The 24,473-nt window shown below is 35.2% G+C and overlaps 1 protein-coding gene across 1 annotated transcript; it reads right to left on the minus strand.

Annotated features, from left to right (window-relative positions):
- Nucleotides 1-1,627: 1,627 nt before the first annotated feature.
- KITLG (KIT ligand) lies at nucleotides 1,628-23,043 on the minus strand. The gene is made up of 9 exons (XM_053465036.1): nucleotides 22,860-23,043; nucleotides 12,912-13,013; nucleotides 9,403-9,465; nucleotides 7,279-7,440; nucleotides 5,525-5,678; nucleotides 5,362-5,433; nucleotides 2,965-3,083; nucleotides 2,127-2,200; nucleotides 1,628-1,737 (listed from the first exon to the last, which is right to left on the minus strand). The coding sequence occupies exons 1-9, from the start codon at nucleotides 22,872-22,874 to the stop codon at nucleotides 1,698-1,700; spliced, it is 801 nt and encodes a 266-aa protein (XP_053321011.1). The 5' UTR covers nucleotides 22,875-23,043; the 3' UTR covers nucleotides 1,628-1,697.
- Nucleotides 23,044-24,473: the final 1,430 nt, after the last annotated feature.

Below are 24,473 nucleotides of genomic sequence, written 5' to 3' on the forward strand. Positions count from 1 at the left end.
AATCTTTAGCCACCAGAGAACTCACAACTCGACCTAAGTGGTACTTATCATAATACTTTATGTACAGAAATGTGTGTCCATTATAAAAAATATATATTTATACGTGAATTAAAAAAAAATTATACATGTATATTCTGACTTTATTGTGCTATCTCTGTCAGAATGTTCAATTGCTGGATGATCCAGAAACATAGTCTGACGTGTTGTGAAAAGAACCTTTGTACTTCTGTCAATGGACTTCATTCTTAAGCTGAGCCATCATTCATACCAAGAGACAAAATTCCTGAAGCAGAGGGAGTTGGGAGTGTTTCATGAGACCACAGTTTATATTTTCCACCAGTCTGTGTCCTGCTCAAAATCTTGTGTAAATCTGAGGTCGTAGAGCAATGCTGATAGCTAGCAGGGTCATTCAGGCATCTTCACAATTTTATTTTGTAACCAAAAAAGGAAACAAAACCAGTCTATAGATCCAGTGAACCTATGTTTTGTTTCTAACTCTGACAGGAAAAAGGCCATTGATGGAAAACAAGCTTTTGGTGGATAATCGAGTCACCAGCTATCAAAATGTACCAAGGTCTTCTTTATCAGTCAAGGCAAAGAGAATATGCATGAAAACAATCCAGCGTTGTACAGACTCTTGAGTAAGTAGTGTTTTGGTTGCTGGAACAAATTCATTAATTTCTATAGGACTGAAGGATCCAAAGGGAATCTTGCTTCAAATGAGAGAACGTTTGCTATGGACAGCCCCAGCAATGAAGCAAACATAGCACTGCTACCTGTAGGAGAAGCAAAACACATACGTAAGAGAAGTCAATGCATGTTCCACTCTAAAGTCATTGTAAAAATGTAAAGCTCTGAGATACACAATTATGTGATAATATTTTAAAATATATAGATCTATCTAGATCTATCTATCGTTCATAAAAAGCAGAATGAAGATACTGAATTTGCAATTCTGATGAATTCAGCAGACTTGATTATGGGAATGTTTTCAGGTGAGACAGCCTTTCATTGTATCTTTTTGAATCCCTCCTTCAGATTGTGTTTGGCCTCTATGTCCTACACATTTTAATGTTGGAGCTCTAAGTATTGCAATAGCCATACAAGGGACTACCAGTCAGTTTGGAATCATTCACAACAAGAATATTTAAAAGTTCCTAATGACAGATATTACTAAATGTTTTTGGAAATCACCATATTAAGAAAGAATAAGCATAAGTGAAATATTTATACAATGTAATAAAAACGTAACAAAAACAGGATTTGAAATCCCACTAAAAGTGTAGACTAACATGCAGGGCCATTTGCCCTTTTGTACATGCATATTTATGCTATTTGTACATGCATTTTTTCACATGTTCTGTAAAAAGTGACTAAAACTAAAATGCTAATAAAAAAAGTGTATCAATCATTTTGGCAGAAAAATAAAGATGGATTTTATTAATCACACTCTTCGCACATTAAAAATGAATGTCTCAATGAATAGTGCTCTATCTCCTCTACTAACCTTATTTTACACATTGTTTTTGTTTAACTGCTTAATTGAAAGAGCTCCAGTTAAAATAAATTCAAGTGGATCATAATGAGTAAACTTTCCATGGATTTTTGGATTTCTGAGGTAAAAAAAATAAACAAAGTGCAAAGTTTATATATAAATCTGCTTACCAGATCATAAAAATGCAACTTCAAGGAGACATCTATATTACAGTGAGTGTTTTTTCTCTTTGTTGTAACATGCTGCAAAACAGAATGACTTGTGTATAGTAAATGAAATTTTACAATTAATATTTATGTTTTGTAATTAAATAACAAATTTAGACAAGGAATTCAGTATTTTTTTTTTAAAAAAATATACTATAAAATCTAAACTGTATTAGTTATTGCATTATAATAGCCTCTATTCAAAGAGAGAGAAGTAGCCAATAGAAATGAATGTGTAATACAGTTTTATTTAACAGACTATTCCCCTAAATAGGTTTTCTTTTAATGCATGTTGGAGGCCATTTTGCATTGACTCCGCTGCATTTTACTGCAAACTGGAACATGCATTCTTTAGTAGCTGCAGTAAGACAATGAGTTAAGTGGGTACATTTTCTTTGGATAGTTGTGCCAAAAAGATCACATACCATGTATTATCGTCTTTAGATACATATGGAGTTCCAGACACTTCCGTTTCTGTTTGGGCAACTCTGTGCTTAACCTGTACACCAAATGAACACAGCCTTTTTATTTTTACACTCATTCCATCAATTAAGAAAGAAAACCTGTAATAATCACACTATTGCAAAGCAGTATCACGTATTTTAGATTACATATTAAAAGAACACTTACGGAGTCTAGAGAATTTCAATCTAATCTTTACAAGCTTTCTATGGTTAAGCACACATTTAATTATTTGAGATATAAAAGAAAATGGAAGAGAATCAGTGCGAATTCCCCTTCACAGAAAATTCTAAATACAAAAAAACAAAGAAATGTGACTCATGTGAACAAAAACACGTTTTTATACAATTATTGGGACATACCAAATTACCAAAATTAACAGTAAATTTTATTATGCTTCGCAACCTGTAATGGCTAGTAATGGATATGAATTGAACTTGCTTGTCTTGGCCAGATATTGACATGCATGTAGGAAAAATTAAAAACACACAATGTAGATGCAATTCCAATCTACGGGAAACATTTGTGAAAAACCTACACGTCTGTGAATATTTTATTTGATACTATTCTGGTCTGATAGGTTCATTAAGAGGAATGTAAATGATATGGTACAGAGGGTTATCTGCTTTACCCACAACTCAAGCATACTTGGGCACGCTGCCACATATTTCTTGAAATGCAGACGCTACCTAGGATTGTAAATTATTATCTTTATAACTTTATGCTGGCCAGCCTCCCTACCACTCCTCCGAGAGATATGCAGAACAAAGAAAGTGCTGTGCACAGTATAACATAGCATACCTTCCATAAACACAGAGCTCCTAATAGAAATCCGAAAATTAAGCAGCCCAGGGCAATGGATGCTGTTTTTGTCCAGTGTAATGATGTATTGCTGCTAGGCTCTTTTCTGTCTGACGAAACTGTAAAACAAGGGTACATTTACCAATATTGCCATTATAACCAATAACACTATTTACAATCATTCATGAAATGCTTTCTATACTTTGATATACAGCATAAATGATTAAAAAAGCTTTCTAAGGCAACACAATTCTTGGCACTTACCGCAATGAGCAGCAAGCCTATAGTTTTATTAAGCAATAGAATAGAACCGGCCTTGACTCCACAATGCAGTAGGCAATTTGGCTTTTCAAATAAATTCTCCTAGAGCTAAAGGGCTAATTTAAACTAGACGGTCAGGGGCTTAGATGCAATGATATTAACTTTTACTTTACTGAGAGAGTGGTATATATTTAATATAACAACGTCCCAGTAGAAGTGGCAAAAGGTTAACAGAGTAAGAATTTAAACATGCATATAGCTACCCTGAATCCAAGACAAATACTTTGATGGCAGAACCAACTGGCCCATCTATCTACCATTATTCCTGCTGTAAAGGCTCAGGTCTTAATAAGGCAGGAATAATGGTAGACAGATGGGCCAATTGGTTCTGCCATCAAAGTATTTGTTTCTAGGACTACCTATAGTCATTTACTAGCAAGATAATATATAATAATGTAATAGTGCATTATTGTACATATACCGGTAATTATTTTAGTACAAAATGCTATGGGAGAGACTACATGTTGCTTTTGGAAGAAATATTTTGTTTATTAGTAAATACAGACATGTAGAGGCTGTGAAAGATTACCCTTGGAAGCTCAATGGGTTTTGATGGGCAACTTGTAATGTTTAACTGCTAATGAGTTCACAGATTTGGATAAGAAATAACATATTTCAAACAAATTAGCAAGTGCAACTGACATTTATTTATGAGAGGTGTAAATCCTGCCAAACAATTCTGAATTACATAGTTCAAGAATCACTATTTTTTTTTCATGTGATCATCCAGAATCAGTTGTCACGCTGGCTTATGAAAAAATATTACATGTTCTCACACTTGTGCAATTCAAACCATTCTGTTGTTTACTGAAGAAATAAACACATCTCAAGAAACTAGAATGTTGATTATTGCAGATTGTCAATAACGCATAACCTTTCTTGAAACTGTGCAGAACCCTGCGCCAGTAATATGGAATGCTGCAAAAAGCTATTACTCACGCAAATCAAGTCTAAACTGGACATGTGCCATACAATAGGAGAACTTTATTGTCAAGGAATTCACTCTTTAAGTGCCATAGGCTTGAATGATGTCTTTTTAGGAAAAAAAATAATCTAATCTCTTGGTTACAACATGGCAGTTAAAATGATAAGAACAAGATCCGTTTTGGAATATATTTGGTTTGGATAATTCTACACTTCTCCCGACTGTCACCAATATTTATGGCTGTCTGAGCTTATTTGGCTTTGAGAAATACCATGAAAAATCATTTTTGTGTTGATAATTTTAACCTATTTTTTTTTGTTCAAGCTAGATCCAAGTTTGCCAATAAAATATTCACACGCCTAGTGAAAATTAGTATGACCGTTTCATCAGTGGGTGGCACTGGTGAAAACTGCAACTATAGTTTGGGAAATGACATGTCAGAGACTGGAAAGCGTATATAAGGAGATAATGAGAGAAAAAGAGAAAGGGAGAGAAAGGGAGAGAAAGCACAAATGACTATTTTGAGCATGGAACACTGAAATGTATTACAGAAATAGGCTGAAGAATGTAAATATTTGAATAGAGTGAGATAGATATAGAACACTGTACATTGAGATGTATAACATTAATATTCTTAGTATAAATATCATTAAATTCAAGTGTTTTAGGGGATCAGTTGCATACTTTCTGAACAGGTATTGTGTCAAGCAATGTACTAAACAAGGGTCTGGGATTTATAGACTTATGGAATTCTGACTACCGTTTGTCTCTGTAAATGTCTGATATATATTTTGATCACATTCTAATGTCTGGCTATCTCACGCCTAAACTTACACAAGCCAAGTACTGTATGTTGTACATTTGCTGCTGCTATTTAAGTCTCAGAGGTTGGCATTTATGAAAAACACACATTTTTGCCAATGTGGGCGTTTCATTAACAGGTCGCATAGATTGCAATAATGATACCAACAAATATTTAGGTCCAATTAGAAAACTGGGCCTGCCAAAACGCAGTGCCAAACATGTGCTTGGAGAAAGGTTAGGTCAAAGCGAAAGGCAAAATGTGTTATTTATTACCACAAGTTATGGAACTAATTCATAAAATGGCTTTTAAATTTGCAGCGATAAGTAATTTACGCAAGTATACTTACTAATTCTGCTGTTATTTGTGCGGGTGCTGGGGACATAAGGGAGCTCTCGATTTGTGCCATGACTCCTGTAATCTAAACAATAGGGAACATATGTGTAAGTGATCTGTCTGAAATATGTAGGAAGAGCACTGAAAAATATAACGTTATTGATGCCTAAACTTACCAGCGTCGGGATGGCTTGATGTGGGTAGAACACAGGTCTGATCATAGCCTGTGTTGTTGATTTCTTTGAACACTTCTATTGTTTGATTTACAATACTAAAAAATTTATTTGGAGGAACCTCCTCTTTATGCAGCGAATAGTCTTCTACAAAGTCCTAGTTAATGCAAAAAGAAAACACAAAAGTATTAACAGCCTAACCAAAATCATTTTCATTACTTTATCTAGAAGTATAGTATCAATACTTCCTGAAAGAACATTCGTTATGTATCGCATTGGAAATACCCTATGACAAACTTGTATCTGGTCATCAAAAACGCATAGGGATAGTTTAAGAAATCACTAAAAACTACAATACTAATTATTATGACTAACTTATTCACATAATAAGGGGTTGCAATTTGCTTGGGTGCCATGCCGCTTATGTAAAGTACAGGTTGGCACCCGTTATATTGCAACTTTCATCATTTTCAGTATTAAACCACAGGGAGGGTAAGTCACCTACAACTGCAGTGAAATTGTTTTTCACAAGGTTGTTGACTGCACAATGGAGACTGGTTAAAAAACATATTTGTGGGAAATCTGTTTTGAAAATATTTTTAGCTTCTTAAATTCTGGTGTAAAGTGGAATAATTTCTGCATGTAGCACTGCAAAGGTCATAGGGGGATATATTGTTGCCATTGGGTTATGTTCCTTTTCTTAACTTCACCACACAGCAAAGAATGTTGCACTTCTTCCAGCAATTAAGTCTTGGCCTGCAGCTACCTTTTGTACTCAGAGGGGGGCCTTTCATGTGCTGTAAAGCCTAATTCTGGTAAGTGTTACATTCCAATACAGTGGTTTATCCTAAATATTAGGATTATTACTATGACTACTATTTTATGTGTGGGGCACCGGTTACATGAGTAAGTGTTTTGATAATGAAGTGAATAAATCTACATTTTGATGCATCTAATATAGGTGCCCTTGTTCCTCAAGTGCTTCTGCTGGGTCACATTTTAAAGATGTCACTGATCCATGGCTGGTATTCATCTGTGTGACTGGCATTTAGTTTTAGGGGGGGTAGTATCCTCTCTGGCGCATAATGGCGGGGGCACAGATCACCCTATAAAGCATGCCACAGAATATTGATATATCGGGACAAACATGTTAACCAAGATCACTATCACTTGTTTTTCCACAGCGGCCTATGGAACAATATGTATTAAATTACCAGAGATGTTTTCTCCAGTTATGAAATTCACTCTAATTTGCATATATTAGTGAATTGTTTCAAATGTATTTTATGTGTTACACATGGATAAATGAGAGGTTATGCAGCAGTAACAGGAGTGATGTTGCCCAAGTAAGTAATCTGGCTGAACAATGGGAGGGCAGAGAGATCAGTGCAATTACAGACTTGCTAGTCCTTCTCACTATATACCACAAATTGGCCCTAAAATCTCCTACTACAAAACAAACATACATCAGGGAAGTCAGGAGATTAAAATACATTCACTGGGCAATTAAATGTTCAAGCTTAAGAATTTTAACCCTCCAACAATTACAGTAGATGCTGTCTTTCTAACTTGAGTAAAGTAATTACACCTTATGTTTCTTTGAATTTTAAAGGCATTACTGAAGATATGGAGTTATCTGTAATTGTTTCTGGGTGAGTTTATCTGTGAGGGTTAATCAAAATCAAAACTTCCTAAGCATTTGGGTTGGAATATCCTGCCTACATCACTTTAAAAACACACAAAGTTTGATACTTTACCATTTGGTCACTAAGTTGGACACAATCTCGGATTCCTTGGAATATCAAAGAAAGATTATTTAAGATTAAATAATTTTGTGATGAACTGGAAAATTTGGTTGAAAGCACATCGAGGCGGAAAGAGAATTCATTCAGCATCAGGTATAACCAGCAGTGTTTGGGCTGAAACATAGAAAGAAAAAGACGCAACAATTACCCACCATGTTGAACAGTTTCTGAATCACACATTGATATGTAAATTGTATGTGACGGGACTATTTTGATACAAAACATTCACAAAAGGCAGATAGAAGAATCATTTTATATTTATTTTAATGCATTATGTCAGAAAAAAATCTCAAATTATAGCGCAACACAATTACCATCTGGCTTTTTCTGAAAGTTAACACAGATGTTTATTTTTTCCCATACAAAATTATTTAATCCTGACCGGATGTTCTTGCATGAGGAAGAGGCACTGTCTTTGGAGAATTATTATAAAGGAGGGAAAATGATTAGAACTTTGTTCTTTGACATTTGCCAAGGATTTTGAATAGAAAAGCCAAAAAGCTTTTCAAGTTTAACATTCAAAAAGGAATTGGACACTTAATACAAAGATCAGTCTTTTAGTGACCAAATATGATAGGTTGATTCTGTTGTAGCAGCATTAAATTCTAGGGAACCAAGCAAATAATTATTTGGGGTTATGCTATCATGCTTGGTATTTCCCATACTAATTACAGCAGAATTTTATATTAACTAGTGTTGCACCGAAAACTAAATAACATTTCACACATTAGAATCAGTTGAAATCATGGCAAGAGAACATATACATTGTGACTAGTTTCTAGTTGTAAAGCACCAAATAGGCAGGGTAATGGTGTTGCCCTTGGGATTTGCCAATTCATAAATTTTAAATATATCATCATTAGTATCGTTATTATAATTTTCCAGCAAAACTAATTTTAATGGGTTAAAAATGATGTTTACAGCAAAAATCTTTAAAAGATTTGTGATTAGTGCAATGAAAGCAGACCCTTACGCAACACATGCACTACACATCAAGTCTATCCCAACGTCGAGTATTTCTGGTCACCACAAAATGAAACCAAACTGGGTTCACAGGTTCTCATGTATGCGTAGTAAACAAGGTTTCATACAAACGAGAACTGGCTTTTTATCACTTCCATTCCACTATTCAAACCTCATAGGTAGCATTTTTATGGTAAACAGTGTCCAACCTCTCTTTAAAATGCTTAACCTGGAAAACTTGTTGGTCAACTTTTTAATGCACCAATTAAAGTGGAATCCACAAACATTCCTATCTTTTTTCACCTGTAGCTTTAGGAATTTCAAAAGGTGACTTATACTGGCATTTATACTGGTTAAAATGAGTTTAACAAAAAACATGTCTTACAAGAGAATTTGCTTGAAACAATTGGTCTACACCCATTGGGAGGAAAATCTGTGATGTGTTTAAAAGCAATGTCGCATTAGCACATGATTCTAGAAGTAATTTATTTAAGGTCCAGTCTTTAAGTGATTGCTTAGTGGATTTTTTTTAACTCAATAAAAGCAATAGTAAGAATTCTACTCATTTAGATCTTCACTGTCTATTCCAAATCCATGGGTGTGGAGAGAAAACAGCCCTTTGAACTGAAATAAAATTTGAGTGGGTTGGATAGAACCATAATCTGTATGGAACCATAATCTTTAAATCCCTTTGCAAACCTGTAGACTGTACAGCAGAATTAATCTTTTCAGACTATGCTCTGTAGTGCCAACACGAAACATAATGGCAATGTCCTCATCAATCTTATTTAACGTGTAATGAGAGGAGTTGAATTAAAGCTCATAATTACTGGGATCTACAAGACTCCCTTAAAATATGAATTTCTGTAACTCACAAAGAATAAGCCTTATTTTCTGCAGTATCTACAGAATATATATATATATATATATATATATATATATATATATATATATATATATATATATATATATGTCAAACAAGTCTACGCACAAGATTTTTCTCAAACATTCAATTTCTCAAGCTTTCAATTACTGTACAAGATGTCAAAAAATCACTAACTGAAAAACTGCCCCTTGATATTCTTACTGGTAAATATGAAATTATTTTCTTACCATATCCTCACTTAGTGGAACATATTTCAGGGTCATATTGTAATCATTTGGAAGATTTCCAACCTATGATGAAACAAAAAGAAAATAGTTATTACAAATAATTTAGCTAATGCTACCAATGCCACTTACAAAGCTACCTCAAGTGACAGTCATGGTGCACGGATCAGCATCTGGTTCATACAGATCATGTGAATAATGTGGTTTATTATACAATTCAATATCACCACATTTATGTTTTATAAATGGTTTAAAACATTTACAATATAAACACTGCAACATATCTGGATAAATATATTATATCATCATAAGATAACATGAAAGACATTAGTATGGCAACACGTGTTTGAATTCTATGCTGCTGTAGCAAATGTGAATAATTGTATGTCTGTATCTTGCTGGGCCACTTCAGCATGTATGAAATGCTGCATAAGGATTCATTCCACAGGGAAACAAATGGTTATGTGTAAAAAAAAAACAAACAAAAACACCACCAAAATTGCACATATATATTGCTGGACTGGATATACTCCTAGTGCAATTGGGATAGTGGGAAATAAAAACATAATGACAGAGAGACTTTATACAAACTATTAAATTTATGACACCCTGGAGTCTTCATTCTGGCTTTCTTGCTTTTTTCCACGTGCCTTGTCTGACAAATTAGAAAGTACTTTGGGGAAGAATGTAGACGGACCAGCATGTATCTAGTATTACTGGCCAAGAAGAGTGTGTTGAAGCCACATGGCCTAAAACTCTAGTCCTTAAAACTTCTATCACAACAGTAATTTTTTCTGAGTCACATAAAATTAACTTGGTATAGGTTTAACATGTGATTTTTTTTAAACATGAATCTAAATAACCTAAAATACTTATGCAGTCAAAGACTCTGAGACTGAGACAACTGGTGAGGAGGGCCCTGCTCAAACGAGCTTACAATCTAGAGTAGTATTTCTAGTCTTGAAGGGAATGGAAATCCAAATTTAAGAGACATCAGAAACATTTAAATATGTACACAATAAAATAGTGCACTTGTGTCATTCTAAATTCCAAGCTACTTATTTGATACACCAGCCCCCTCTAATTACCAGAGGTTTTATTCGATACAGCACTTGTCTGATTCTTACTATGATTCTTATGTGGCACATTCATTTAATATGATTTTGCAATGTTTAACAAAGAGTTGGTTTTTGGCCATCATCTTCAACCTAGCGTGAAATGACGCTGTTGGAAGAACAGTTAGTCAACACACTTCATTCATGATGGTTATAGAATGCAGCCAGATTTGAGGATTAAGGTCTTGGCTGCAAAACGTTCATTATGAATATATGTTTGCAACTCTACATGTCTGGACTATAATTTCAGAGGGAACAGGCCAAGCTTCCAAGAATGGATTCAAACAAATGGTTGCCAGTGCCATACCCTCTTACCCTATCTACAGTTATAAAGTAACCTGTCAATGTGCACAAGTCTTGTCATTGATTAATAAACCATATAGGTTATGCTTCCGTAACAGGCATTGCTTAGCTTGAACTCTGAGTCAATGAAGATTTTATTTCTGTTTTTAATGTAGGACTGTCACTTGTGTCATTATATATATATATATATATATATATATATATATATATATATATATATATAACTGGTTATAAAACGAAACCCAAGAAATAGATACTTAGAGGTATTCTTTATCTCGGACAGATGCCAGTGCAACTAAGGCTCTTACAAGTCCTGCAGAAAGTTCACTGACTATATTCAAATCTGGCAACAGGTCACTGAACTCAAGAAAAGCTAGACTCAAACTTGCAGCAAGTTTTCCCTGAGGTCAGATGCAAGGAGTCCTCAAAGACTTGGCTAAAGAGCCATATTCTTCAAAGCTTGACAATAGTGGAATTCATAGAGTGCTGTGCAGTTCAGGTCACCAGACCACTATGTGGCTTGCTCTGCAGCTCTTAGCTCCTGTCTCCCAAGTCATCATAAATAAATTATCATCTACAGTCCCTTTGTTATGCTCAGAAATGATGGGAAGGAATTTTAGAACTGCTAATAAGCATCTATCATTTTAAAACAGGTCTTTCTGTATCAACCCCATAGAGTATAACAATAACTAATAAGCTATATCAGTTTATTAAAAATATTTTGACATACAAAATGTTGTTATACAATGATCTGTTATGTTAGTGTTGACCATGTGCATTTTTATTTAAAATACCCAATGGATCTGCTGCACAATTAATTATTTATTTGCACATCAAGAACATCATTTTCAAGAATGCATTAAATATGATTTTGCATTCCTAAGTGAACGGTGTACTAAATCGAGCCTAAAGACAAGCAAGACCGAGTGACTAATTACATGCTCTAGGGGAAAGCTGAACTGCTACTAAAACTATAGGTTATAATAGATGTTAGAGGCTGAATTTCACAAAAAATATATAACTTGCTTCACTTTACAAAATAATTCTTAAAGCACCTGTTTTGTTTTTACAAAGACAAAAGAAAACAGTTACATGAGAAATAATGTAAAATGGTTTTGATCACAATGTAATTATAAGGTAAATCTGGTACATCCATTCTCCTAATAGTTATGAAAACCAGCATAATCATTTAAATTAGATTTTGTATTTATTTCGCTTTGAATGTAAACGTCCAACATATGTAAACTTGTTTTATTACTGATGGGAACTATTTCACTATTATATATGGTCAGAATATTTGACAAAAAAATAGTTGATACAAGTATTGTTTTTGCAGTTTTTTCCAAGGCCAACTTTAGTTTTTTGTCAAATCATCTTAATGTCACCTAACGAATTACATTTTAATGTTTACAGTCTGCGAGAAATGCCTAAATGCACAAGAGCACTTTTGTAAACCTGGCCCTTGCATCTTGGTCATATAAACGATGACATATGGTGGGTATTCCAGCAGATTTGTATATTGACAGAGATATAACGCAAATATAACACTAAAATATAATATGAAGCATAGTGACAGATCACCTGTAGGATGTTAAAAACATTTTTTTTTAACCTATTATAATAAAAACTAGATCTGTGCTTTAACGGAATTCTTCCAACCTTTAACACAAAAATTCAAATGACTCATACCGTGAGAGGTCAAGTGTGTTTTCTGTGTAATAAGGGATAAGACAAAACATGCCAATATCCTCGTAGACCATTTCTTCTTGAACGTACATCTTGATGTGAGGTGTTTAAACATATGGCTGCACTACATTCCATTAGAGATTTCTGTTCGCTCCAGACAGTATAAGCTGCTGGCCCCTCAGGACACAGCACCACGCTTCTGTCTTTTTCAGCAAATAACACACATCAGCCTTTTACATGTGTCCACAAGATATTCTGATGAACTTTGATACATATGTTTTTTTCCACCAGCAAAACACATTGAAAGGCATTCAAAAGATATCACAGCCAAGCCAAATAATGAGCATTTAAAATCCAACATTCATTTTCTTAATCAAATTGCTAGAAAATGTAAAAAAAAAGGCCTACCAATTTTTCAATGTCATTTACAGCATCAGTGACTGGATTTCCGCAAGGACTCCCAAAACAAATGAAATGTAGTTGAAGATAAATAAATGTGATAATCCAGGTCTGTATAAAAAAAAAATACAAGAATACTTAATACAAATGTATATGCAACATTATACATAAAACGCACATAAGTGGTGTTTCACAGATTAAGAGAAACATGGATTTTAAGGTATTTAGTGTTTCATCTATCCATCCTCTACTTGATGGTGTCAATATGGTTGTGACAATCCCCATCCTCATCTACAGAACCAACATCTACAGAGTTTCCATTTTTCATTCATCATATGACTGCTCAAGTTTAAAATAATTCACAATTATTTCACTGTTCCTAACAAGGTGCTCCTTGCACACGCACATATATACATATATATATATATATGTGTGTGTGTGTGTGTGTGTGTGTGTGTGTGTGTGTGTGTGTGTGTGTGTGTGTGTGTGTGTGTGTGTGTGTGTGTGTGTGTGGAATCGCTTTAATTTGTGGCCTTGTCATAATCTCTTAATTTCTGCAAATTATGTTAAAATGAGTCTAAAATATTTAATCCTTTTAAACCCGTATTAATTTACTCGACTTGTTCCTCCAGCATACTCTCAAATTACGGACATGAAAGGCAAGTGCCTTATCTTCAGATGGAATGTTTTACTGACGTCGAATACAGCTTCCAGCACTCTAGAACTAGTTTAGCGGGCGAAAAATATTTACTCCTCAGTCGTGCGTCCAGCTAATCAGTTGTTCCCAACTTTTTTTTTCAGGTGCACTAAGTAATGGAAGCACCCCTAAACCATACTACTACTGCGTCCAAAAAAATATGTAGCTATGTATGTATTACTAAAGCAAATAGAAACTCAATACATGCGTGGAAATTACAAAATGAAAGACAGGTTTGCCATAACTCAGCAAGTCATTGATGTTTAAGTGAAAAATCAAAATCAGTACATCATATGATTCCAATTTTAGCCATGATCAGGCCCAACCGCTGTTCACTGAGGTTTATATCCTTCTGTGGGGTAAGTAGGCTCCATTTAAAAGATTCAATGATTACAAAACAGATGCGCCTCATATTTGTGTAAGGTTTTCCCAAAAATCTGCATAGTAAAATAAAATGCAAACCTCATATCCAGTAACAGAATATTGCCACATGAATTTCGCAAAACAACCACATGCAAAACTCAATTTGTATTTGTTTTTTTTCCATTTATAAGGTATACACAACCTGGAGTAACAGCCAGAACAACTTACCTAATCGCAATGTTACTGTAACTAGATGCCTGACCTGTAGTTAGAAGTAGGAGACCCATAACCAGACAGCTTGTGTGAGTTTTATTTTATTTCAGAATGTACAAAAGTAAACTAAAATGAATATCAGTAAAAGAACAATGCAGAACACGATATTAGCAGATTTGGAGATGAATGCTAAACTCGTCTATGGTTGACTACACATCATGGGAATGCCCTGTTTTTTCCATGTTCTAGGCATGCACCTGATTAAAAGACAGGTCTACAATCCCTTTAATCTAAATAATAGCACTTGTAACTAATTTTCCTGCTTGCAAAGAACCTTATTTATCTATTTATATTTATATATCTTCTCTTTTTATATTTTTTAAGAAAATAAATGAATAAATAAAATAAGCAGTTTGAAGGTCTCTACTAGATATCATTTTGTACGTAGTATACTTTTTTTTTTTTTTTTTTTTTTTTTTTTTAAACACGGACATTTATTTTGTTCCATTGCCAGTAATTATTATTGCGTAATAATGGGCCACTGTGAAGAGTTTCCTTTCAAACCAAAGCACGAGTATTTTTTGATAACTGGGTCAGAATTGGGGTGAGCTCTAATATACACATAAATAATATTTAATACCACAATGAGCATTATACCAATGCTTATTGTATTTTTCAGTAATGTGCTAAAGACCCTTTAGAGCAGGAACAGTGGCTATCAAGGCATGGCTGTACTATGACTGTGGCTTAGGTAGTGATGGTAGTTTTGATTTCAAAAACAAAGGTATAGAGCAAATTATCCATGCCTCTGTTAGATAGAACAATGCACTGTATTAAAAAGAATGGTTTGTAAACTATACGATTTATTAGCTTTTACAATAGCCCAAGTTACAGACGTTTTAAACAGAGTTACTTCAATCCATTCACCGATTCCCAGGGCAGCTGATGAAGAAAGATATGGGATTTGTTACATGAAATGATCCAAGGCAGAACTGCCTATATAATTGAAGTCAGCTGGAACAAGTCATTACTGCAATTAATGTCACTGCTTCTCCAGTGGGCATACAATTTCCAGTGTACTTATTACGGTTACCACAAACCCGCACTTTTTTTTATCTAAATCTGGGTTTAATTCCTTTGGGTGGCCCTAGCACTTAATTTGCCACAATAAAACCGATTCAATTGCATTTACAGATTGGGTTTCGCTTTTGTGATGTGCCTTAAATACACTCAAGTGGTAAATATTTTTTGACTAATTGCAACAAACCTAAGCCTCGAAGGTTAAAGTTGTTTTATGGTGTCACACAAACCTGACAAGCGTTAAAAAACAGATACTTTGCTAACCATTTGCCTGAATTAACCTTTATTTTGATAAGCCCATCAAAAGATCCTAGCATATTTTTTTCAACAGCATATTTATGCATACATTTTTTATCACTTTGTTACTGGTTAGATTTCCTTGATTTTGTTTGTTTTCTTGTTTTAAAACAGGGGTTTTGCTCATTATTGCAGGATTATCAGAAGAAACTTAACACATAACCACAAGAATGTTAACACCACATGTGTACAGTTTAACAAAGATAACAATTTCCTTATTATGGTCTGCAAAGTATTTTCTCAGTGTTTCTAAAGTGTGGATTTCACGGTTTATTGAGTCAAATTTCCAAGTCATGGACATGTGGTGTTAATTATATATCTAGAGTCTTGAAGATATTAAATGCAAACTTAAGATTGCCAAGTATAAAAGGTTTGTCCGTGACTTCATTGTCTACTTGTCCTTGCAATGCAATAAACCAATTGTTTGTACAGGTATATCCTGAATTCACAAAAACTAAAGAAACTAGATCTTAAATGGTTAAATTATTTCAAACAAATTTTAAATGTCCACATTCTTTTAAACAAGCATTATTTGTTTTTTGTTAACTTTTATTCTAAGCATGTTAGACATTATTTAAAACAGGACACTGTGCAATTTTAGATTTGAATTTTTTTTAAAAAACTCTAGAAGACCAGAAACTGACAATTTTGTAATATGAGAACTTTAAAATTTTATGCAGGACTTGTTACATTTATTATTAAAAATCTGTTATAAATAAATGATAAAAATGATATCAAACTTATAACAGCTGTATAATTATGTGGCCCCCATAGCAAAGCAATAATAAAAATCATGCACTATGCAAACATTGAATATTAACTCAATAAGCCACCATACCCAGGAAAAGAATATTGGGAAAGGCTACTATAGTTCAAACTTTCCCTGAGCAGCAGGATGTTGCATAATGTGATTTGCAATGATTGAAATGCCAGTAAAAGTAATACTGACAAATCCAGGTCTATAGATTTCAGATGTTTCCCTTTAAATTGAAACGACAAACCATAAAGCCACTCAAGGGAGAAGACAGCTTTTCCTTGGAATCAGCATGTGTGGGAGTACAAGCAGATGAGCTGCCAATTCATTTCTCAAAGAATGCTTACTCCAGCTTGGCATCAGCAAGAGCCGATAGTATAAACCTTTTAAAATGGGCATAGCTGAAAGCATTTCTTGGTAACGCACCCAGCATAATATGGATAATGTGCCAATGCACCAGCTATGTTGAAAGTGGGTTGTCTTTGGCTCACTGCAGTTCTAAGCTTGTCACGTGTGGTTGTAGATCTGTAGGTACTGTGATAATGTTTCAGTTTGTTTTACATAGTGGGTTGGGATGCCCACAGTGACTTACAGAACGAATGCATACATTAGGTGAACAACTATAGTATAGTTAGACGACCAAAGAGAGAGGAGGAGTTGAATATGTGTCTTGACAGAGAATCAGCTTCAGGCACCTAAATCCTGTAGAACGTATACATTTTGCAGGACTAGAAAATAATTGCCTGGATATTCTCACATAATCCCTACCAGTATTTGGCAGGAAAGTGATGCAACTGGGGATACGGTTGCAAGAGTAAGATTGATGTGAGGGACACTCAGTAGGAAATACCACTATGGCAGTAAAACCAGCCTATTTGCCTAACATAAGTAATAGGATAGACAAAGGATTTTGACAAGGCAGATGTTTTTTATTTTTAAATCTGATATATCTTATTTCAGAAGTTGAAAATCTAAAGTTCCATTATCCTGAATGCCAAACAAAGGTAGGGTGGTAAAGCACAGAGACACAGAGACATCATCTTGCAGTCTATCTGCTATGAACTAAAAACCTCAATTTCTAAATTGCTATGAACTAAAAAACATGTAATTTCATATTTGTATTTACTGTTCTGATTATTACCATTATTGATATTCCACATATTCCATACTATATGACACAAAAGTTTGTCTTATGACATACAAGACTTATGGATGGATCTCCTCAAGCTTACAATCTAGAGGCTTAATGAAGGATTGATTGGAATCATGTTGGAAAAGTAAGCCTTGTAACAGACGCATGTTTTTTTCTCAAATTCACTGCAACAAGAGGAGACTTTAGCTGGACAGGAATGTGGAAACTTGCAGGGAAGCAAAGGGGGATCTTCTTAAAGAGGACATGTAAAATGTAAAGAGAAAAATAAGCGAGAGCTAATGTATAATATATAATAAGGATATTACATTCATGCTATAGCTTCCCTTGCACCTGATGTCGTAGAACTGTAAGTATGACTCCCACGTACAGACAAAGAGGTCACACACCAAGGTCTTTACTTATCTTTTAGAACAGAGGAAGGACCTATATAACTCTGGAAAGTTAGACAGCGGGGGAGAAACTATTGTACTGAGCAGACAGCAATGATCTATTGGGAAACAAGTGCTTATGGCAAAAATAATTTGACCGTTTTATCTTCTATCAATTCATTATATATTAAACATGACTAAAAAGCCTTTGGTGTCTTTCTATTGGCTGTCAATACATTGAATCACTATTTTTTTTTATTGCTTATTGCATTGCGCTATGGCAAACAAATCACAGATGAATTACTTGGCACTCAATGGGTTAATTCTTACTTTTAGCTACATAGAGAGTACATGCGTACAGCACACATGGCCCAGTACAAAGTTCAGCAATAAACTCCTTTAGTTTCCTATAGTCTAATTAAAAAGGGGAGGATAGTTTTGTCCACTGTACAACTAAACACGTGTACTATAAAAATACAGTCTGTCTACCGTTCTCAGTTATGATTTTTTTCTGCTTTTTGGTATATATATATCTGGTATTTGTATACATATTTAACTTGTGTCAGAAAAGGACTTTTCTAGGGTGATCTTTAAGTCAGTGCTAATGTAGTGTTCAGAAACAGTAATGCTGCTGTCCCACCTGCACTTTTTTTGTCTAATCGGAACAGCGCCTTTAATCTACACATCTATACTCTCAAGTTAACACACAGCTGTCTAATACTGTTCCATCCTCCTTATATCTTCCACCTGTCTGCCATAGGATTTCTGTATCCAGTATCAGTATACCACTTCAGAGAAAAGACTACACTTTGCTAATGAGGCTCTCCTTTAAAACACAATCCATATTGTTCATAGAACTCCTAGTTACCATTGTTAAGGTGGTCTGCCGACACCCATGCCATTGAAATGGTCCACGGGAAAACAATTGTGAGACCATGCCTGTGGGCATTTTTTTCTTATGCAAATATACAATACGTGTTACATTATAGATAAAAATCCAAAGCATATAATATCTCTGGGACTAGATCAATTTCGCAGAATCTTTTCACAGAATGCATTTGCTCATTTATATCTGCCACTGAACACATTTTACCTGTTGTAATTACAGCCTTTTAGAAACCGGTTGAAATGGCTACTTACATATTAGAAGAAAATGTAAAGCAAGACAATTAACTGAAAAAGCTAGAAAAAGCAACAAAATAAAATATTAGACTGCAGTATACTTCTATTATTAGTATGAGGGGGTAGGTTGTTAACCTATATATACATATATATGAACTGAAAGAGTCTACTGAGATCCCTAATTCTACAAAATGTGTTCTCCGAGTCAAAACTGATTGAGTGATATAGCAAATTCTGTTCTTCTACAAAGTTCATCAACCCTACTCTAGAGGAGCAGGTGTGTCTCACTGAGGCCCTCTAGCTGCTGTTGGACTTCAGTTACCATAATCCTTAGCTATGCTTAGAATTTTATATACAGTTGGAGTTGTAGAAAGACATAGACTAGAGGGGACATAGATGGACAGTACTGCTCTGGAGGAAGCTTCATACTTTTCTGGCACTTTCCATGTACAGCTTCTCTAAATGCTTTACATAAAACTGATAAACACCACAGCAAAATTCTTGATTCACCACTTGACAAATTAAGCAATAAGCAACAAAACAATAATATCCTCTTAGGCACGCAATAATAGTGTGGTTCCAAATTTGGCTTCCAACGAGCGTTTGCTAATGTTAAAACAACCACAAGAAAGACACATAAACCACTTGAGAAGAATGATATCACTTGTTGTCCCACAGGCTTAAGGATTTTGCATTGCGCACACACTGATCTTCCACCAAGGTTGGGAATTGTATAGACGATACCTTATTTAAAGTGTGACAGTAAGACTAAACATTTTAGATCCAGAATGTATGCTCTGCACATGTCTGTGTATAACAAAGGTCACAATATGTGTGTTTTAGTATGATGGCTGCAAGCAAGTCAAAACTCTTGTTCACGGAAAAAAGTCCTTAAGATTCTGGCTAGCACTTTATAAATTATGTCTATTTTGGTAACTAAATCTGACAAATGATGGTAAGCTGTACATTGTCAAACTAACTAGATGACATAAAACATACACTTATTACACAATAATTGAAATATGCAGATTTAAAATTGCTGTGGCAATGTATGAAGGATGGCTCATTTTATTTTGTACTAGACTAGAGGCATTTACCGGTACATCCAATTTATTTTTGGCATTTACTTCATTCGTAATTATCTATAACAGACAGGTTCACACCCTGGTTTAAAATGCATTTGCTCATTTCATAGCGTTTCCCTTTTTAAAACAAAATAGTGTCTCGTCATGACCATCAGTGGATAGAAATTACAACAATAGAAAAATTTCCGTTCGCAGTCAGAAACCTGGGGTTGTGGGATTTCCTATTGGTTGCTTCCCTTAACCAATAGGAAGCCAAACCCATTGACTGCAAACAATAGTGAAGTAGACCTCTGTATATTCTAAATATTACATTGGTTGAAAAAATGACTAAATAAAATGTAGAAAACATTCTGTAGTTCTGTAGCACTGCTTCACACAGTGTACACAACCAGGTGAATTGGCAGCTTTGAATACATCTAAAACGACAAGGAAATACAAGGAAGCCTTTCACACTGGCATATTTCTAATGCACCTAGTTTATCTTCTCCAAGGATATCAACAAGACTAAAAGGCTTTTATAACTATTAAGATCTTTGGCACCCTATATTGTTGGACTATATAACTTAACTGATTCCCACACACCAGGTCACCCAACAGATGTGGAACAGAAATTATTTGCGATCATTACAGACCGGAGGTGAGTTTTTACCTCTCACCTCTGGCACATTCTGGCTTTGATGGTAACCTTCAAAACATGCAGGATTTTAAATGTCCTTATAACTCTTAAGCCTAGTCTACTTCAAAGCTATTTCACTCTATGACACAAGAAAATATTATGCCATAATGTCACTAATTATTGTCAGTTCAAATAAATCATGGCTATTTACTGGTTACATAGGAACGTCTATAACGCAACACACCTATGTGTAGGTATATAATCTGTAATTTATACTACCTACTGTCTTCCCGGTTGATCTTTCCTTTATCAGATATAAATCCTCCTCAAACAAACTGCAATCATGACTAGCTGGTTTGCTTTCTTTTGTTTGTTTAATAAAATACCTGTGCTGTTCTCTGTTGTATGCGCCAATTCTCTGATAGCCGTATTAACACTCAATTAATTTACAAGGTTCTTTCTCTATAGACCACTTTGTGTATGCACAGCTTGTGAATAGGGCCCTCTTTACTTAACGCAACTGTTCATCTTAGTACGTCAATTCTACGAATGTATATACTAGCTCATCGTAAATTGTGTATTGTATACACACACACACACACACACACACACATTATATATATATATATATATATATATATATACACACACACACACACACATATATATATATTACAGTGGAGACTCCATCGCATAATATAGTCTTCTTCCAAGAACTCCACTGCTGAGCGTGCTAGACAGCAGCAGGTTCACACGCATGTGCTCCTATGATCAGATATGCAAGCTTCCATATTGCATGCCTGAATTATTTAATACTTCAGGGGACTGATTTACATTCTGGAATTTACTGTTCATCCTTAAAGGCAATTGCCACCCACTAGATGAATTGAGTAACAGCCTTGGGTTTCACAAGGTAAAACAGATAGTAACATTGGGAGGTGGGTGTTTATAGAGCCTTGTATAGCTTAGTTTGATAGGCGTTACATTTCATTAAAATGATTTACTCTGTTAAGGGGACCCGGGGCGAAGCAAGATAGTAACTCAAAACTAACACTTTGATGACCAGAGTTTAGATGGTTGACCACATCTGGCAACAACACTGTTAAACGGCTTACCGACAATAGATACTTGATCCCAGTCTAGCACCGCATCAATCAATAGTTATATAGATTAAACAATTAGATTACTGCTAGTGCTATCCACTCCACTTTGAAAACGCCTTATATATAGTAGCCTACCGACTACACACCCACTGTATTACATATATACACTTTTACTCAAGACACCCACAGTTTGAATTGTCTGAACAATCCGGGCAGTCCTTAAAAAAAAAAAAATCAACTTTCCTTATAAAAAAGTTACAAGACCCCTAAAATTAAAAACCCCTAAACCCAGATAGAACACGAAAATGTAAACACATTCTGCCTATAGGCTTCTGTAGCCATCGTATTTCTATATTACATTTCCATGATTGTGACATATACAGGGAATTATGCAAAGTTCTTAATGCGTTTCAATTTGATTTTTTTTTCATGGTTATTGTTCTTCATTTATAACTTTGTCTCAGAATTGCTTCTGAAGAATAGTTACAACTGTTGCAAAATCAGCCTCAGTGGGACTAGAGCTACTAATCACAGCAATAATTATTATTATTATAGTTATTACAATAATTATAATTATTATTATAATTATTATTATTACAATAACAAATGCAAATAGCAGCTCTCCCTTGGATCGAAATAAAATCTGTTGAGTTTATTTCCTTATGTTCCCAGCCCGGCAGCACCTCCACTACTTCATAGCTGCTCTGACAGGTCCTAGCTGCTGGGACACCTAACTTCAGGGGATCGCTGCGTTCTCTTGCCCTCCGTATTCTATATACATCCAGGTGCAAGAAGGTCTATACAGAGATCCAGTAACCTCAGCAAGCACAATCATGACTGCAGTCTGCCTTGACATGCAGGTTAAACATCGAGTTTTACCTTAACCTTTGCCCCATTATACTTTACAGCCAATACTGTGCAACCAAAGCAATGTTCTCAAGAATCAATATCAAATAAACAGGTCAATAATCCAAGTCCATGAAGCGTGTGCTCTACAATAGCTCTGCCGGCTCGTCCCCTGCATGCAAAAAGGTGCTCAGTGCACGACACTTCTTGCATCTATACGCCTAGTGCATCTGGAACAGCATCAATTTCCAGCTACTTACTTTTGTCTTCTTCATAAGGAAAAGATGTAGCAATCCAGTCCAGGTAGCTTGGATAATATCCTTTCATCTGTCGTGGAACCCCAGCATATTTGATCTAATCCGTGCATTGGGTTTTCCGGTAGTGATATTATCAGTGAGTCACTTTGCTCCCTCCCCAGTAATCTCCGCGTTCGCCTGTCTTCTATCCAGCTCCTTGGATTGTGCACTCTGATCCCGAGCGCTGCTTATATAGACTTCCCTCCTCCTTCAGCTTGGAGGGATGGCCACGCCTTCCCTCCGCCCCTCTCCCGATGGTTATTAACACGTTAGAACCCCTCTCATTTAGTCTATGTTAGTGCTCTATGTGAGCTATACACGGGGCAAACAGTGGGCATTTCTGGGGAAAACTGCAATGAACCATAGGTTTGTTTCTAAACAGCAGGAATACTTTGAGCCTATTTACTAAAATCTAGAAAAAAAAGTTCTGAATGAGGAGCGATCCCCTTGGAAATCAAAAGAATTATTGTGCAGATTACTCCACAACTGGCACTTTGTATAAGAGTAATAAAATATGTAAAGCTACATACCTGAGAAGGGTCACTCTTTAGAAGGGCCAGTCCCTGGTAGGTACCATGACAGCTCATGTTTGCTAGATATGAGTATCTATGGTCTTCCTGACCTGTTGTATCTGTCATCTTGTTATGTTATATATTAATTGTTATGTCTACCACGCTGCAGAACCTGATGGTGCTTTATAAAATAATATTAATAATGACCCTAAATATCACAAAAAAAGGTTTAAATAAGAAGGTTTCTAGCGGAAATAGTATGAATGAACTCATTGTTCATGATAATCCCCCAAGGTACATCCTTGTCCTTTATAAAAAAAAATGAAAGGGTCTCCCCGTGTATAAAAAACACATATCTGTCTTTTTCAGGACTACTTTTTTTCCAGGGTCCCTCATGTTTTTTTAAAGACATACAACTCCCATGTTACCCTTAAACCATTCTTTATTAATGGTAAGGAATTGGTGTAGTGGTACTGTAAGACCCGGCGCCATTTAGAAGCTGGCTATGCTCACCACGGCAGCCCTGGCTACCAATATGCCAATCTAGTCTAGTACTTTATGCCTTGGGCAAGTCCATCTTGGCTCTTATGCAGCTGGACATGAAAAATGTTCTGTGTGTGACCGTCTGGCTTGTCCCCAGCTTGGCTCGTGTCGTGTCGCCGGCTGGCACAGCCACTATGCCTGTTACTCTACTAACTTGAATCATTTCACCTTTTGATTTCCTTTCAAAAATATTTCATAAACTCAATTCAGCAAATCAAAATATTTTCATTCAGCGCAGCGCAGTTATGAACAAACTGTTCTGGCTGGCTTTGAACTAATATGCTTTGTTTTGCATGTGGGAATAAGAGTGTGCAATGTCATAACAACGTTCCAATCTTACTAGAGGATTACACTTAATTGCAGGTCATTTCCTTTGAAAGCATGGTTTAAGAGAATATTACATTAAAAAGCGCATGGAAACACATGGAAATCACATATATTAGAATTGTTTACATGCACCTGAAATGCAAATAACTAAGATCACTTAGAATAATAATGATTTGTCTATAATAATTTACAGAGT

The sequence above is a fragment of the Spea bombifrons genome, chromosome 4 (genome assembly GCF_027358695.1).
Source record: "Spea bombifrons isolate aSpeBom1 chromosome 4, aSpeBom1.2.pri, whole genome shotgun sequence".
In the NCBI taxonomy this organism is placed as follows: Eukaryota; Metazoa; Chordata; class Amphibia; order Anura; family Pelobatidae; genus Spea; species Spea bombifrons.